This window comes from Amblyomma mixtum, chromosome 7, assembly GCF_055824585.1.
Source record: "Amblyomma mixtum isolate Tamu chromosome 7, ASM5582458v1, whole genome shotgun sequence".
NCBI lineage: Eukaryota > Metazoa > Arthropoda > Arachnida > Ixodida > Ixodidae > Amblyomma > Amblyomma mixtum.
The window spans coordinates 5,766,461-5,781,695 of record NC_143018.1 but is presented as its reverse complement, the minus strand read 5'-3'; the positions used below and the strand labels follow the sequence as shown (position 1 = coordinate 5,781,695).

Here is a 15,235-nt window from a genome sequence, read left to right as displayed (position 1 = left end):
AATGTGTTTATGTTTCTTAGACTGGAGGAATAAATTTATTTGAATTTGATTAAGACTGTTGGCAATTAAGGTCTTCAGATTATCCAGACCATTTTACTCGCAGGCGAAAAACAACTGGCAATACATGCTGCAATGAGGCCTTTAAAGAAATCAAGAGCTAAGGGTGGAACTCCTGAAACAGTGGTTCACAACTAATACTCAGGTTGCACCAGAGCATAAACCCACTGCGATTTGCAAACTTAACTAGTAAACAGCGTTCGACACGGCACTGCATTTGTCAGCGTTGTCAGGTCGGTGACCCTATCTCGCCTTCAAGCGCTTCAAATCCCACGTGTATGGTGGCGCTGTGACGAAAGCAGTTCCTCGCAGTTGTTTCACCTGAAGCTCCCGGTTGATGGAGACCAGGACTTTGTCGCCGACCTGCACGTGCACGTCTCCTAGGCAGACCCCGTCCGGAGGCAGGCCAGCGCAGGCCCGCCTGTTCTGGATGACGCGGATGCCTTCCGCCTGGAGCAGAATGAACCCGCAGTGCCCACGCATCTGGAAGCGGCCGCCGTCGAAGGTGTTGTAGATGCCGCCCAGCAGGACCGAGCAAGTGGCGGCGCAGATGGCCTTGGTGCACTGCCAGCGGCCGTCGTCGCACACGCTGCGCGTGAATGATGCCACCACTATGTATCGCGTGTTGCGGAAATAAACGCACGCCGTAAAATGCTTCTCTCATCTAAACGGGCGCATTGTTCGAGCTAAAATTCCGCACAGAAATGGCATTTGGTCGGCATAATTGTTTTATACCACGTTTGCTTGGGGTACTTACCTGATTCGAACAGAATAAGTCGGATATTCGCATCGTCTGCGGCGAAGACGAAGGAAATTAAGCCTCTCTGTCAACAATCGCACCGGTGGCGCCATCTCGTTTGTTGGTCGTGAAGATTCAGCAAAGAAGGGGGATTCGGGAGATACGCAGACGCTCTTACAACTGGTTTCTTAATGGTCACAGAAAACTTAGCTTGGCAAAACTAAGTTTCAGCACGTTCAGTTTTCTATGACCATTAAAAAAACAGTTGAAAGAGCGTCTTCAAACCGCCCGAACCTCTCTCCTTTGCTGAATCTTCACTGTCGACAAACGAGATGACGCCACCGGTGCGATCGCTGACAGAACGGCATGATTTCCTCCGCTGTCGCCGCAGGCGACGCAAATACGCAACTTTTTTTGATCGATTCAGGCAAGTAACCCAAACAAATGTAGGATGAAACAATTCTGTCTACAAAATGCCACTTCTGTGCGAAATTTCAGCTCGAACAATGCGCCCGTTTAGCTGGGAGAAGCATTCTACCGCGTGCGTTTATTTGCGCCACACGCGATATATGTGACTACGGGAAAACATGTTCCATCTGAGCAAACGTGGCTGGCATGGCAAGCATTTTCATTCCCCGAGAGCACGCACCATGTGTTGCAGTCCTGGTCGATCTGCTCCCCGGCCTGGTAGGTGCGTCCCCTGTAGGCACACCCACATCTCCCGGCTGGTACGCAGTGTCCCCTGTCCCACAGTGTCCCCTCCGGACAGTGGCATCCCGATGCGCACTGGCTCACGGCGCACGTCGGCTCGCGGTTGGCGCAAGTGGCACGGCAAGCGGGTCCGCACTCGCGGTACTCGCTGCCATTGTCGCAAGTGTGAGCTGCGAGACGAAGCAGAACAGAAATCATTGAACGTATTTGTTTGTCTGTCCTCAAGTTGGCATCTATGAAGAGCGAGATTGATAGAGAGGGAAAGAGCTGTGATAATATAACGATTCCATTTGTATCCGATTTGCCTTTGTTTTTTTTTCCGCTTTTCATCACTGGGTGAAGCGACCACACAGCCCCACTGTACAACTCGGTTCGTCAAATAACAGCAGTTAACGCACGCACGCCATGGCACCTTTTCAGATATTGACTAAAAGAGGAGGAAACAAAAATACGATGCACCCGTTATGTAACACGTTATGCGTTATGCGCTTATGCAACAGCAAATAGTTCTCCTCCATGGACCTTAAGTCTGGATATTGACAAATTGACGTAGACGAGAGGGACCGCGAAAAGACGGCATTCATCACTCCGGACGGGTTCTATAAGTTTCAGAAAAAGCCATTTGGTCATTGTTCGGCGCCCGCGGGTTTCCAAAGCCTCATGGATACCGCCATTGCGGATTTTAAGTGGCAGACTTGTCTAGTCTATCTGGGTGACGTCATTATTTTTGCCCCGTCTTTCGAGGAGCACCTTCGTCGCCTTGAGGAGGTACTGCAGGCCATAACGTCTTCAGGCCTCGCTCTAAAAGCAGAAAAATGCCATTTTGCATATGAATAGTTAAAGTTTTTAGGTCATGTCGTGAACCAATAAGGCGCCCTTCCGGATCCCGAGAAAACGTCCCCCATTGCCAATTTGCCACCGCCGCGTGACTAGAAGGAAGTTCGTCGTTTCCTCGGGCTATACGCGTGTTACCACCTCTTCGTGGAGGCTTTCTCTAAAATTGCGTCAACCCTTACTTATCTGACAAAAACGCATGTACAGTTCAAGTGGGAACCACCGCAGCAGAAGGCGTTTCAAGAGCTTCAACGCCGCCTGCAGTCATCTCCCTTGCTGGCGCACTTTGATGAACTTGCAGACACAAGAGACCACACCGATGTGAGCAACGTTGGTTTGGACGCTCCTCGTTCAAATTCAGCAGGACCAACAACGAGTTATCGCCTATGCAAGCCTCGCACTATCGAAGACAGAAGCCAACTACTATGTCTCTGAAAAAGAATGCCTCGCCATCGTGTGTCAGTCGCTTACAGACTCACTAGGACAGCAGCCGAGATGGTTGCTCTTCGCTATGAACTCGCGTAATTTGCTCTCCGGGCGCCCTCTATGTATCTCATTTGTACATATACCGTGAAACAAATCACATGCGGGAGCATTGAAAATCTGGGAAAATTGGCATTGATCTATGCTCCCAAGTGCAGTGCGAGAAAAAGCCTACAGACATGGCGCATAAGTCCAGTACAGCGAAAGCCTGAGTGCACTTTTGAATACCTCCGCTCTTCTAGACTGCACTCTAAGACAAGCACGGAAGTTAGCGTCTCACGGCAGATGGTGTCCCTCCGCCAGGTATCGGTCATCTGGACGCCCAGGCGCTGGCACTCCCGGAAGTACTCGTCCAGCGTGGCGCACTCGCAGCCCGAGGGTGACCTTTTGTCGCAGCAGTCCTCTTTGCAGGCCTCGAAGAAGCGCTTCGGGTTCAGCACCTGGATATACGCGGGAAGTTCTTAGAATGCCCGTGCTAGAGCGTGCGTAGTTGTTCGGCTCCTGCGAAGGCTGACTGCGAGTGCACACTATACACCTGCGCTGCTCAGGCACCACTTAGACAGACTCGCAAGCCGCATACACACTCCTCTGTAAAGGCACCACTCTTCTATCTTCAGCCCACATGCCATCTACACTACCCGTACAGCGGCAACGAATCCCCTCTGTATGGGCCCTGCGCACGAGGTCATCACCGGACTTAGCGTCCAAGCACCGGCGCAGCCAACCCACAACCACATGCTCACAGCTAAAACGAGCCCTTTGACTACCGCACCGTCATAAAACACTGTCGGCAAACTCGCATCATATACGATCCCGCCCACTCCACACTAGACCACTTAAATCCCACAAGTTCGTGCCATCTCATTCCCATCCCGTTATATGGCCCACTTGTTCCTCCCCATCCTCACCGCTCCGTACTGAACCCCCACTCCCTCACTACATCTGGGAATTCCCACGCCCAGGCTGTGTTTCACCCATTCAACCCAACCTCCTGAGACGAGCCGCTGTTCGACCATGCCACGCTGAAGGGGATGGAATACCACAGGGCTCTTGGAGGAAGCAGCCGTCCCGGTTAGGATTTTAGTTTTGCTATTAAATGAAGTTATGTCTCTCTCTCCTCATGTGAGCGTTTATCCCTCCATATATCATCGTAGCACATATCCTTCATGCAGAGTGTGTGACGCTATATCTCTTCTCACCGCGTGACACTCTCGGTAGATGTCGTTGAAGATGATGGAGCAGCGGTCGAAAGCTATCAGGGAGATGTTCTTGTCTGCACTGGACTGGATGGCGCAGGCTTCCCTCTCAAGGCCGCTGTGGATGCAGTCTGTGGGGGTAAGCGGAGATGCGCCAATAACACTGTGGTCTAGCAGAGTGCAGGCACAGTATATGCAGAAGTGATGTAGCCAAAGTTGCAGCTATTCACATCGCTAATGTACATTCAGTGTGCTGGCAAAGCATACCGTCATGCACATGACGGCGCTCTAAAAGCAGTCTGTGCTCCACCAGTGAGGATGTCGTTAAGCCTTGCTCATAGTACTGCTGACACACCACTTTTACGCTGTTTCATGTTTGAGAGAGCAAAACACCGTTCTCACAGCACTGCCGAGCTGTGAAAGAAACACGAATCCTATGACATACCCAACCAGAGATAAGCCGATAGGCACTCACTAATCCACTAGTGAATGACCTTACCTCTTTCCACCACCCACGAGATTCCAAACTCCCGCGGAGCTAGTGCGGTCCTTGCGTCCAGGACCATGAGGTCGTTGGACGGCTCACCGTCGTAGTGACCGCAGAGGCCGCAGGCTGTATCGCGCAGATCGGGCGTCACTCGTATCTGAACTGAGTCCTGTAAGCGCCAGAAAAACATCGAAATCTTTGTACAGGTACCATCAATACGAAAAGGAGCGGCGTCTATATTTTTTTTTCGTAAGGTCAACACATTCTTCGACATATCAGACAGGCGCTTTATTTGGCGTTAATGGTGTCTTAGATATTTTTTGTAATTGTATGGAAAAATAAAAGTGATTTCTTTTTTCTTGATTGAGAAGATGCTCTCTTTCGTAGAGATCATGCATGTACCATCAGCGTCAAATGACACGCGAGCACAAAACAATCAAATTAACTAGTGGCTGCTTTGTTTTATGTCATATGGGGGTTAAGAGAGAGACAAAGATGAATGGAAAGGCAGGGAGGTTAACTAGACGACGCCCAGTATGCTAACCTTTGGAGTTAAAAGTCCCAAACCGACTCAGGGTATGAGGGACGCCGTAGTGGAGGTCTTCAGATAATTTTTACCTACCGGTGTTCTTTAACGTGCCCTGACATCACACAGAACATCGGACTCTAGCATGTCTCATCAATCGAAATGGGGTCATTGCAACTGGTATCGAACCCGCGTCTTTCGGGTCAATAGCCGAGCACCATAACCACTGAGCAACCGTAGTGGCATTGTAAGAGGCTCGAGAGGAAATACAATAGTGGCCTATTAACACTTCCAAAGAGCGATTTTAACGTCTTCGATTCGAAAATCATCGGGTTTATTATTTTGCCTCCCTAGTGTACTATCTTTCGGTTTTGAATTTACCGGTTATAGTTCTAGTTCGCGTTTCATTTGACGCTGCTACTGGAGACTTTTAGCATAGCGTATGAGCGCTTATGTGCGTTATACGAAAACATTTAGCGGGAAATTACGGTGGAAATCGCATGAACTCTTTTAGGTTATTGTGCGCCAACTGAAACGCAATGATTGCGCAGACTGCAGTAGCGCCATCTGGTGTTAAAGTTGAAAAATATTCTGCGACATATTTTTTGCTCTTAGTCGTGGTTATTCAAGTCGTATCGCGTAGATAGCCAGTTCCATGGCCAGTTTAGTCAAGCCAGGGCCAATTTTTTTTAGGTAACTGAACCGAGCAAGAATTTTAATAACAGCATGGTGCGTATTAGCGTTATTTCGGACCCCTCCTGCCTACCGCCGGAACGGGTACTTTTGGCAAGGCTATGGCTACCTTGGCGTAAGAATCCAAATCAACGCAATCCACACTGGGCGGTGCCTTGTTAGGGTTAGGAACGACAGAATCGTAACACAGAATACAAAATAGGGCACGTTTATCCCTCATTCGTTTTGCTGTCGGCGAGAGGAGGCAAAGCGAGTATCACGTGAACAATTTATAGGCAGTGAATGTGCCTAATAACCCAGTAACATTGACGAATTCTCTCCGAAGCGGGTGACGTGGGTGCCGCCATCTTAACAACACTACTTTTCCTAGCGTAAGGGCACACGCGCTAAATTCGAAAAACAGCGTACGTAACGCGAACGTACGTGAAGGCTCTATTTGAAATAGCGTTTGGAGCATGCGCAGTACGAAGGACGGAATTTTAAAGCGCTCGCTATCTTTTTGCGTATATCTGAGCACGCTCCACTAAGTCTCTTCTATGTCGCCACTGTTAAATGTCAATTAACACCAGTAACTGCTCCTTAATCAAACTTGCTGGAGCAGAATTTTCCGCTAGTCATCGTACTATTGTATCATCGCAACAATGTGACATTTCGGTCAAATGTTTAGGGGAAACCCCCAAGGTGGAGTAGATTTGTAGTAAGGGAGTAATTACTCATTGGCATCCACCCGAGCGCAGCCATACGGCTACAAAGGAAAGCTATACAGCTTTCTCAGAAACTTCGTAGTTAAAGAAAAATTCGTCCTGGTCCGGGGTTCGAACCCAGGACCACCGCTTCACCGGAGCAGTCGCTCTACCAATTGAGCTAACCAGGACGGCAAGCTTATGGTAGGGCGAGAGCGAATTGATCAATAACTCGAAGTGGGAACTGTGTTGGTCAAATGTTTAGGGGAAACCCCCAAGTTGGAGTAGATCTGTAATAAGGGAGTAATTACTCATTGGCATCCACCCGAGCGCAGCCATACGGCCATACGGCAATTCGCTCTCGCCCTACCACAAGCTTGCCATCCTGGTTAGCTCGATTTGTAGAGCGACTGCTCCGGTGAAGCGGTGGTCCTGGGTTCGAACCCCGGACCAGGACGAATTTTTCTTTAACTACGAAGTTTCTGAGAAAGCTGTATAGCTTTCCTTTGTAGCCGTATGGCTGCGCTCGGGTGGATGCCAATGACTAATTACTCCCTTATTACAAATCTACTCCACCTTGGGGGTTTCCCTTAAACATTTGACCAACACAGTTCCCACTTCGAGTTATTGATCAATTCGCTCTCGCCCTACCATAAGCTTGCCGTCCTTGTTCATCTAAGAGACGTGTATGCCCAGACTGAGTACGAACCGGAGTGGCACTCACTATTAGTGATGTGCTCTGCATTGCCCCTTTTCTAGTGCATGGTCTTTTGAATATGTATTGTTTACCACTGTTTTCATAATGGCTTGTATATAGTTCATGTACATAGAACATTACATCACTGTAATAAATACCATGTTGAAGAAAAAAGAAGTCCTGGCTAGCTCAATTGGTAGAGCGACTGCTCCGGTGAAGCGGTGGTCCTGGGTTCGAACCCCGGACCAGGACGAATTTTTCTTTAACTACGAAGTTTCTGAGAAAGCTGTATAGCTTTCCTTTGTAGCCGTATGGCTGCGCTCGGGTGGATGTCAATGAGTAATTAGTCCCTTATTACAAATGTAACATTTCATGATAAAAATGTGACACTTTTTGGACTCCTTATGGTGATGTCTATTATTTATGTGCTTGCGCGTATCTGTGTCTGCCCATCTTCCCACGACTTGTATGAAGCGTTCTTATCCCCGGTGTCTGATTCGTAAGCCCGTAATGAAGGCATCGTGTGGAGATGTTTGAGTTGCCATTTTGCTCACTTCGTACATGCATCAATGTGCGATATAAATTTTAAATTTATTATTAACATGTTCAAGGACACAATTGTTTTTACCATGGCTTACTTGATGAACGCATATTCATGGCAACATGTAAAGTGCTAACTTATCAGCCATTTTTTAATGGTCGTGTTTCTGATACCCCTTATCACACTGCCCCAGTGGGCTGTTTAAAGAAATGAAGGCGCTTTTTCATCCAGGTTTCGTACACTTTGTACTTAAAAGTAGTCGGGTCATGCGGCACCCACCGCCGTTCAATGCAAGAAAATTTCCTAATGTCCCATCTCCTTTCGTTTTTTTGCATGCCCTCTTTCATAACCTGTCTCGTCTGTGCACAAATTTTTCCGGAAGTACGAAAACCAACTGGCCCAAAATGCAACGCTTGTCTTATCTCCCTGTTAATTGACGCGCAGCTAATGTCAAATCTGATTTGTTTTGTGGTTTTTCTCTGAAAATATGTACCACTGCAATGTCTCGTTGGCGTGCGTCAGCCTCGTCATGCCTTCTCATTGGCTTCTTGTCGGTGCACCCAACAACGTCATGATGCTAGATAAACAAGGCTCTGATTGTGCCACCCCACTGACTTTTCCCTTTCTTATGCATCAACTCTGGTAATTTTGGAGACCCCAGCCGTGCGTCGAGAACCTAATCAGCATGCAAGTGACCAGAACTGCACTAAACTTTTCCTTTCATGAAAAGTTAGCGATGTAGCACGGTGGGTGGAAATCGTTTATGCGCGCTGAGGTAAATGGATGGTTCACGCTTTTGTTATGCAAACGCTACGAAGCCCCATTTCTTATGCGAGAAAGCTGACTTGGAGTTGTGACAGGCGCAAGGATATTATTAATAAGATGTTAAACGTAAACGTTCTCCCAAACGTACAACTATCTTTTCTTCACTAGAGGACAAAACGGGTTTATTATACGGCCGCCGAGCATACGGCGTAGCTTATGTAATTAACGACGGTCTAGTCGAAATTGAGAAGACGAAATGGGCACGGGCAGGTTATGTAATGCAAAGAGCAGACAACCGATGGCCCCTTACGGTAACGAAATGAATTTCGAGAGAAGGATAGAGCTGGATAGGGCGGCAGAAAATCAGGTGGGAGGATAAGATCAAGAAATCTGCGGGGATAAGGTGGCGTAGTTGGCACAGGACAGGGTTAATTGGGAGAAGATTTGGTCCTGCAGTGAAAGTGCTTAGGATGATGACAGTTTCCACGCACCTCGTCGATCCAGACCGTGTACCCTTTCGTACTCTGGAGCACGAGGTACTTTCCGGAGTACTGGGCACTCAGTCCCGGAATGGCATCCACCAGTGGCTGGGGGTCCTGGGGAATCGGGCTACCCAGCGGCAGGCTGACACGGTCGCTTGCGCCATTAGTGCCGATCCCGGCGGAGCCCGTTTCGACCAGCACCAGAGTGCGGGAGCAATTTGCCGAGTCGGGGCAGCCCGCCGAGTGGTGCAGTTCCACCGAGAACCGGCCCGAGGAGGACTCTGAGGGGGCGCAGTCCTTGAGCAGGACGTACGTGCAGGTTCCGGCGAAGCGGAACAGCGTGCCATCGAAGCTCTTGAACTGGAACCGCCCCCACGTGCTGCAGACGCCGGTCGACGACGGCGGAATCTCTGCGAGGTCCATCGCGCGTACGAGAGAGGCCGCGTTTGATCAGCAACGACACCTGGCCGAGTTGGTATGGGTTATGGTTAATGGGGGTTCAACGTCCCAAAACGGCTCAAGACGCCGCAGTGAAGGGCTCCGGAAATTTTGTCCATCTGGGGTTCTTTAACGTGCACTGACATCGCACAGTACACGGGCCTTGAGAATTTGGCCTCAGTTGAAATTCGACCGCCGCGGCCGGGATCGAACCCGAGTCTTTTGGGTCAGCAACCGAGCACCATAACCACTGACCACCGTGGCGGCCAACTGGCATGGTGGTTGTACTCCAGAAGAGTTAAGTGATGCGCTAGTTGGTTTTCAACCCTTATAATTATCTCACTTAACGCAAAACACACACCGGGCAAAAGAAAGGAGCACACAAGACGAAACACGCTTTTGCGCTGAGATGGTTATATTGGAGGTTGGTATTGAAGACTCAGTTTGTCTTTTCAGCCTTTTCAGCCACTCTCATTTTAGCGACCCACTTTAGCTAGCTCAATCGAGAAATGATCGAGGCTAGGCACATTGTACGAGAATGAGAAAAGTGTATCAGCCAGTCATCTGCAGCTTAAGATGCCAGGAAGTTTGAAGCCTTAAAGGTTCGAATGAGCACGCTTCCCATCAGGTGAAATGTTGGCATAATTTATAGTTTGTAAATTTTCTGTTTGTATCTTTGCCTGGAGCAGCTGAAGTCTTCCTCTGTACTCTCGAATAAGTTTAGTTCAGAGTCCAGAGCTTTCCTTGCCATTTCCTGTTCCCATCTCTCTCTCTCTATTTTGTCTTTCAACTTTCTCAACAGCACCGCACGACCTTATGGCGCACTGAACGGTTAAAAAAACTGCGGAGAACAAAATATTACGGCTAGAAAAAAAAACGCTATAGAAGTGTTTGTAGTGAGCTATGACAACGAGAATAAATGTTAAAAGTTTCTGTTGGCTACAAATTTGAAGTGCTGTCAGCCCTACCAAAAAACCTTGTCTGGTTGCCTAACAGAACGTTCTTGCGAGTTTGTTGGTTCATTTCATTAAAAGGTGGGACTACGCGAAGGACAGGAGACATGCACGTGTCTCCTGTCCTTGTCTTATTCGCGTAGTCCTACCTTTTAATGGTTCCCTAAATAAAGCCGTCCTCCAACTTCCGGCTCTCTCTGTCTGACAAATGCCCTTTAGCCTTATACGTAGCTCTCAGAAAGTTTAGTGAAGCTCCACTCTGACCAGTGCCGTTGGTTTTATTTTTGACCACCAGAGCCGCCGCGGTGGTTCAGTGGTTATGGTGCTTGGCTGCTGACCCGAAAGACGCGGGTTCGATCCCGACCGCGGTGGTTGAGTTTCGATGGAAGCGAAATTCTAGAGGCCCGTGTGCTGTGCGATGTCATTGCACGTTAAAGAACCCCAGGTGGTCGAAATTTCCGGAGCCCTCCACTACGGCGTCCCTCATAGCCTTAGTCGCTTTGGGACGTTAAACCCCATAAACCAACCAATCTATTTTTGACCAGCGTCTTCTGCAATATCCTCATTCGAACGGAGGCGCCATGGACGCTCCCTGAAAATTTGTGGCCGGCAAGGAGTTTCAAAACCATGAGAAGTTAAAAGGGCGACCCTGCTGCTTATTTTTTTTTTACACTCGTGTGTAAACGAAACGCACATATTCTCTTCTCTGACCCATCTTCCACGCTATATTCAGGAGCCATTCGAGGCATACCAGTTCTTTCAAATAAATTTCAAATCTTAGCACCCATAATGCGGCTTCAGCCGAGCTTATTCATACGTCGTTAACGTTTCCAGTTCTTTTGGTGTTTTTTACACGACTGCATTTCAATATTTCTGGCATTTAACGAACCAACTAATCGCTTATAAATTTAGTTTATCCAGCCGGCGCATGAGCGCACGTGAGAAACCTTGCTATCGGCTGCACTACCAGTTTCCGTTACTGCTTCCTGTTTTTTTTTTTCAGTTTTAAAATTACTCGCTAAGTTTGAAAGAAAGACGACTACCTGTAATTCTTGTTGTTGTCGTTAATCTTTATTCAGGACTTCATCACATTACTGCCGCGAATTTCTGTAGCAGAATTAGTTTGAGGAGTGACAACACCCGCCTCTTACTCTATCGAAGTCAACATTTAAAAAAAAATTAAAATGGCTGAAAAAATTCTCTGCAAACTCAGTGCAGAGGCTCTGAAAGCACGTTTCGATGCCAGGTTCATTGAGAATGTAGGGCAGCTTCTATAAATGGTCGAAACCTCTGTAGCCACCACGCATGATTGCCGGCCAGTTTTCAAACTTCAGAACAATAATGTTTGCACCTTGTCATTTCATTCTGGGAGGATATACATAAATATTTTTTAAGCAGAGTTAAGAAGTACAAAAGAAATCGCCTATTCATGAGCATGAAAACGGTTTGTTCGTGTTAAGGAAGTGTCGTAAGCTACTGAAAACTTCTCTCTGCTGAATTTAGGAATCGAAGAATAAATTATTAATTAACATGAACTGTAGCAGAACCACGCTGCCACAAAAGGATAAGCAGCTTTCAGGAAATATCTGTAACTGGAAAAGACTTTCCATAACAAGACGTAAAGGAATTTTTTAGGGCTGTGAAGATCGTCAAAAGATGTCTGGGTTGTCTTCGCAGTTGTGTAGGTTTGTTCTGGCGGATGCTAATGGATTGTTACTCCTGTGAGCTGTGTATACACCGCCGTGGAGAATTATTTAAAATATATGGCACTGATTCCAAGAAACAAAAAGAATGCGCAGCTACCTACCATTCTCTTCAGGAATCTGAAAAACGGGAGAAAAGAAAAAGGAACACAGGCCATTAGTAATATCCTCGACTCGCGTAATAAACACGATTGATTTGCGAGTGATTTCGGCACAGAAGACTCAGATTAGGTCAAACATATAGCAGCTTCACCGTGCACACAAATAATCTGAAGCGAAATTAATACATAAAATGGACATCTGTGACATCTGGGAGATAGAAAAGAAAAAAACACCACCTTGCTTCAAGCGTAAACATTGACACTCCCTTTCTTTGCCTCCTTTTTTTTTCCTTTTAGGGTGATAGCTTTACTCGATGCACCAACCCCGCTCAACACCACGTGGCCTGTCCACTGTCCACACCTGTCCACACGCAGTGGCGAACGATGGCGGCTATGCGTTTTGGCTTGGGCATGCGATAGGTGGCGCCAGGAGCGTGCGCTGTTCCGGCTGCGGAGCTGGTTACGAGAGACAACGGCGACGCCGCGAAACGCAGGAACGGGTGCCGAAGAGCTGCGCTCTAACCGGATCGAAACTACAGCGCATGCGCAAGACGGGGCCGCATAGCAGCCGATCGCACAAGTGACTGCCCGAGTGATCACTGAGTGAGTGGAGCACCCAACATCAAGAACTGGTTGCAGTCCGGCCACAAAGCAATGCACAGAGTATGGCATATGCATTGGCAGTTTCTGACCCTTCTGAGGCGCTCTCGTGCAATGATGGACGAGGCGATTAAAAGGGAGAGTTTTACCTCTTCAGTACCGAGGATGTTGCGTGCCACCGCAGAATCCGTGCCACATTGGGGTTTTTAATAATAATATGTTCTTTATGTATACCAGATTACGTATATGGGCCTGCCCAAGCCAGCGCAAGGCTTGTGGGGAACTGCCGAACAGCCTGGGACACGCATATCAGAAAAAACTGCTGAACTCAACGCATGATCCTTGTTATAAGCCACTTTCCCGGCTATAATTGTTAGCTGATATGTGCGAGCCGTGAAAATGAGACGATGACTTGAAACTTTGTGTCGCGTTCCCCCGACTCTCCAGGCGAGTATGAAAAGAGACTACAACTGTCGCTATTTGGCAAAGCGTGCATAGTAGCCCGGATGATACAATATAAAGAGACACTTAGGTTAAATTGAAGTTCTAATCCAAAGCCTTTACTTTCACAGAAAACGGAGTGTTTGTAAACCAGGAAAAAGCGAGGAAATGAAATTCAGGTGCCACAGGCTGATTTCAGGGCAAACTATGTGCGCCGGCGCAGTTTTTCACGTCTGCATCGCAGAGGTTATGCTACGCTGCCATTCACTCCAAAACGACGATCACGGAGTCCTTTTCGGCCTTGATGTGACCACTTTTAATTGAATAGTGGAAATATTTGCTAATTCAATTTCATTACGTATAAATCCGCCGTTTGTGGCCGAACAAAACTAAACCTACCCATAGAAAACCATAGAATGAACTTTCACTAAGAAAAAAAAAACATAGTTGTCGCTTTCCTCAGTGACCCTTAATAAGTAGCATGCGAGGCTAACAAGCAGGCAGCCCTCTCCTGCATGCTTTAAAGGTGCACTGAAGAGGAATCTGAACCCGTATTTTTACCGCTGGAACTCGATCTACACGTTCCGAGCGTTCTTATAGAAACTTCGAATTATTGCCCTGTGCGTCCAATTTCCCTAATTTAAATCATACTAAACGTCCCGGCGCCCACCTTTCTTTAGAATTCCCCGTAAATGGTGGGAGGAGTCAATCAACCTTTTACCCAGTCTCGTGGCGGCTTGCCGCTCTGCCATCGGCGGAGTGATACGTAGTGGTCGGCGAAAGCAAAGAGTCCACGCGTATTTTTATTTCCGTGGGCCTAATTTGCAGCTATGTAATCTATGACTAGACCTATTTATTGACGGAAACCTAAAAGAACCAAAATAAAAGCGAAAGCAAAGTCGCCACGCGACTGCCTGAAAGGCACTCCATGCGTCGGTCGACTCCTCACACCGTATGCGGGGAATTAAAAAAAAATGAAAGGCGGAAGCCGGACGTTAATCCAATCTAATTAGGGAAATCGGCCGCACAGGGCAATGAATCGAAGTTCTTAAGAATGCTGGGAACGTGCAGATCGAGTTCCCGCGGCAAAATGACGACTTCAGATTCCTCTTTAGTGCACCTTTAAAGTCTCTCTCCTCCTCCGGCCGCGCAAAAACACAGGGCAAGAATGAAAGGAACAAAATTCCTAGGGAGAAAAACACTGTGCGCCAGCGCATGTCCAGTAATTTTTCTGAACCATAACAGCATACGCACGGCCTGCGGCGGTAGGTCGGCAGCCCCGTGCTCCAGAGACGCGCTGGTGACGTTTTTCGGGGCCTCGGTGACGTGACCTCCGACCTGTTGCTGTCCCCCGTGCTCTTCTTCCACTTCAGTGATGGTCTGCTGTCCCCTGTGGTATTCTCCGTGCGTCCCGTTCCGCTGAGAGTGGTCTGCGCACCGGAGCGAAGCGGAAGCCCAATGCAATTAGAGCGTGCCCAGCTGCTCTGGACATCACCGACTAACGCCATCTGTCCGCCGTCACTAACGAACATCGTGTAACTCAATGGGGACCTTTTCACTTGTAAATTAGAAAAAAAAATTAGGCAGTGGCTTAGCTGTGGTTAAGCCTGGATATACAAGCGAAAAGCTTCAGTTATGCTTGGTTTGACGTCATGGCTGTCGCAGCTGGCGCACAACGCACTGGGAGCACCACGACAACGGTGGAGGCGTTCGGCCGTCCGCACACTGCCTGTACCATAGAGTTTCTTACTATTACCTGGAGGGAAAGCTGGCAACCCGTCTATGGGAGTTTGCTTGGAGGCCCCTCGAGACCACTTCAGCCACCATGGGCGCTCAAAGCATCATGGGGCGGTGAGCTACCGACTGCAGAACTACAACTTTTGGCCAAAAAATAATAGAAAAATAAAGCTGTTAGATAACTACGAATGTCCTAACATTCAATATCCTGCCCGTAAATTGCAACAAACGAGCAAAAAAGCATTTAAGTGCAAAGTTTGCCCAAAATAAGAGATGACTAGCTTTCCTATTGGCCAAGTGATGAACACTAAAAAATCTAATATTTCGTAATTAACAGGCGCATTTTTGAAAGCAAATATGTTTTAAAA

The 15,235-nt window shown here is 47.9% G+C and overlaps 1 protein-coding gene across 4 annotated transcripts in view; it reads right to left on the bottom strand.

Annotated features, from left to right (window-relative positions):
- Window positions 1-15,235, bottom strand: part of LOC149334847 (uncharacterized) — a 221,262-nt gene that overhangs the window by 178,230 nt on the left and 27,797 nt on the right. For all 4 annotated transcript variants that reach the window (XM_089551475.1, XM_089551474.1, XM_089551476.1 and 1 more), the window contains exons 7-14: window positions 14,385-14,560; window positions 12,093-12,108; window positions 8,904-9,304; window positions 4,520-4,676; window positions 4,024-4,151; window positions 3,105-3,264; window positions 1,446-1,677; window positions 379-646 (exon numbers count right to left, since the gene is read on the bottom strand). In XM_089551475.1, the coding sequence (XP_089407601.1) occupies window positions 379-646; window positions 1,446-1,677; window positions 3,105-3,264; window positions 4,024-4,151; window positions 4,520-4,676; window positions 8,904-9,304; window positions 12,093-12,108; window positions 14,385-14,560 (1,538 nt within the window). The remainder of the gene's footprint in view (window positions 1-378; window positions 647-1,445; window positions 1,678-3,104; window positions 3,265-4,023; window positions 4,152-4,519; window positions 4,677-8,903; window positions 9,305-12,092; window positions 12,109-14,384; window positions 14,561-15,235) is intronic.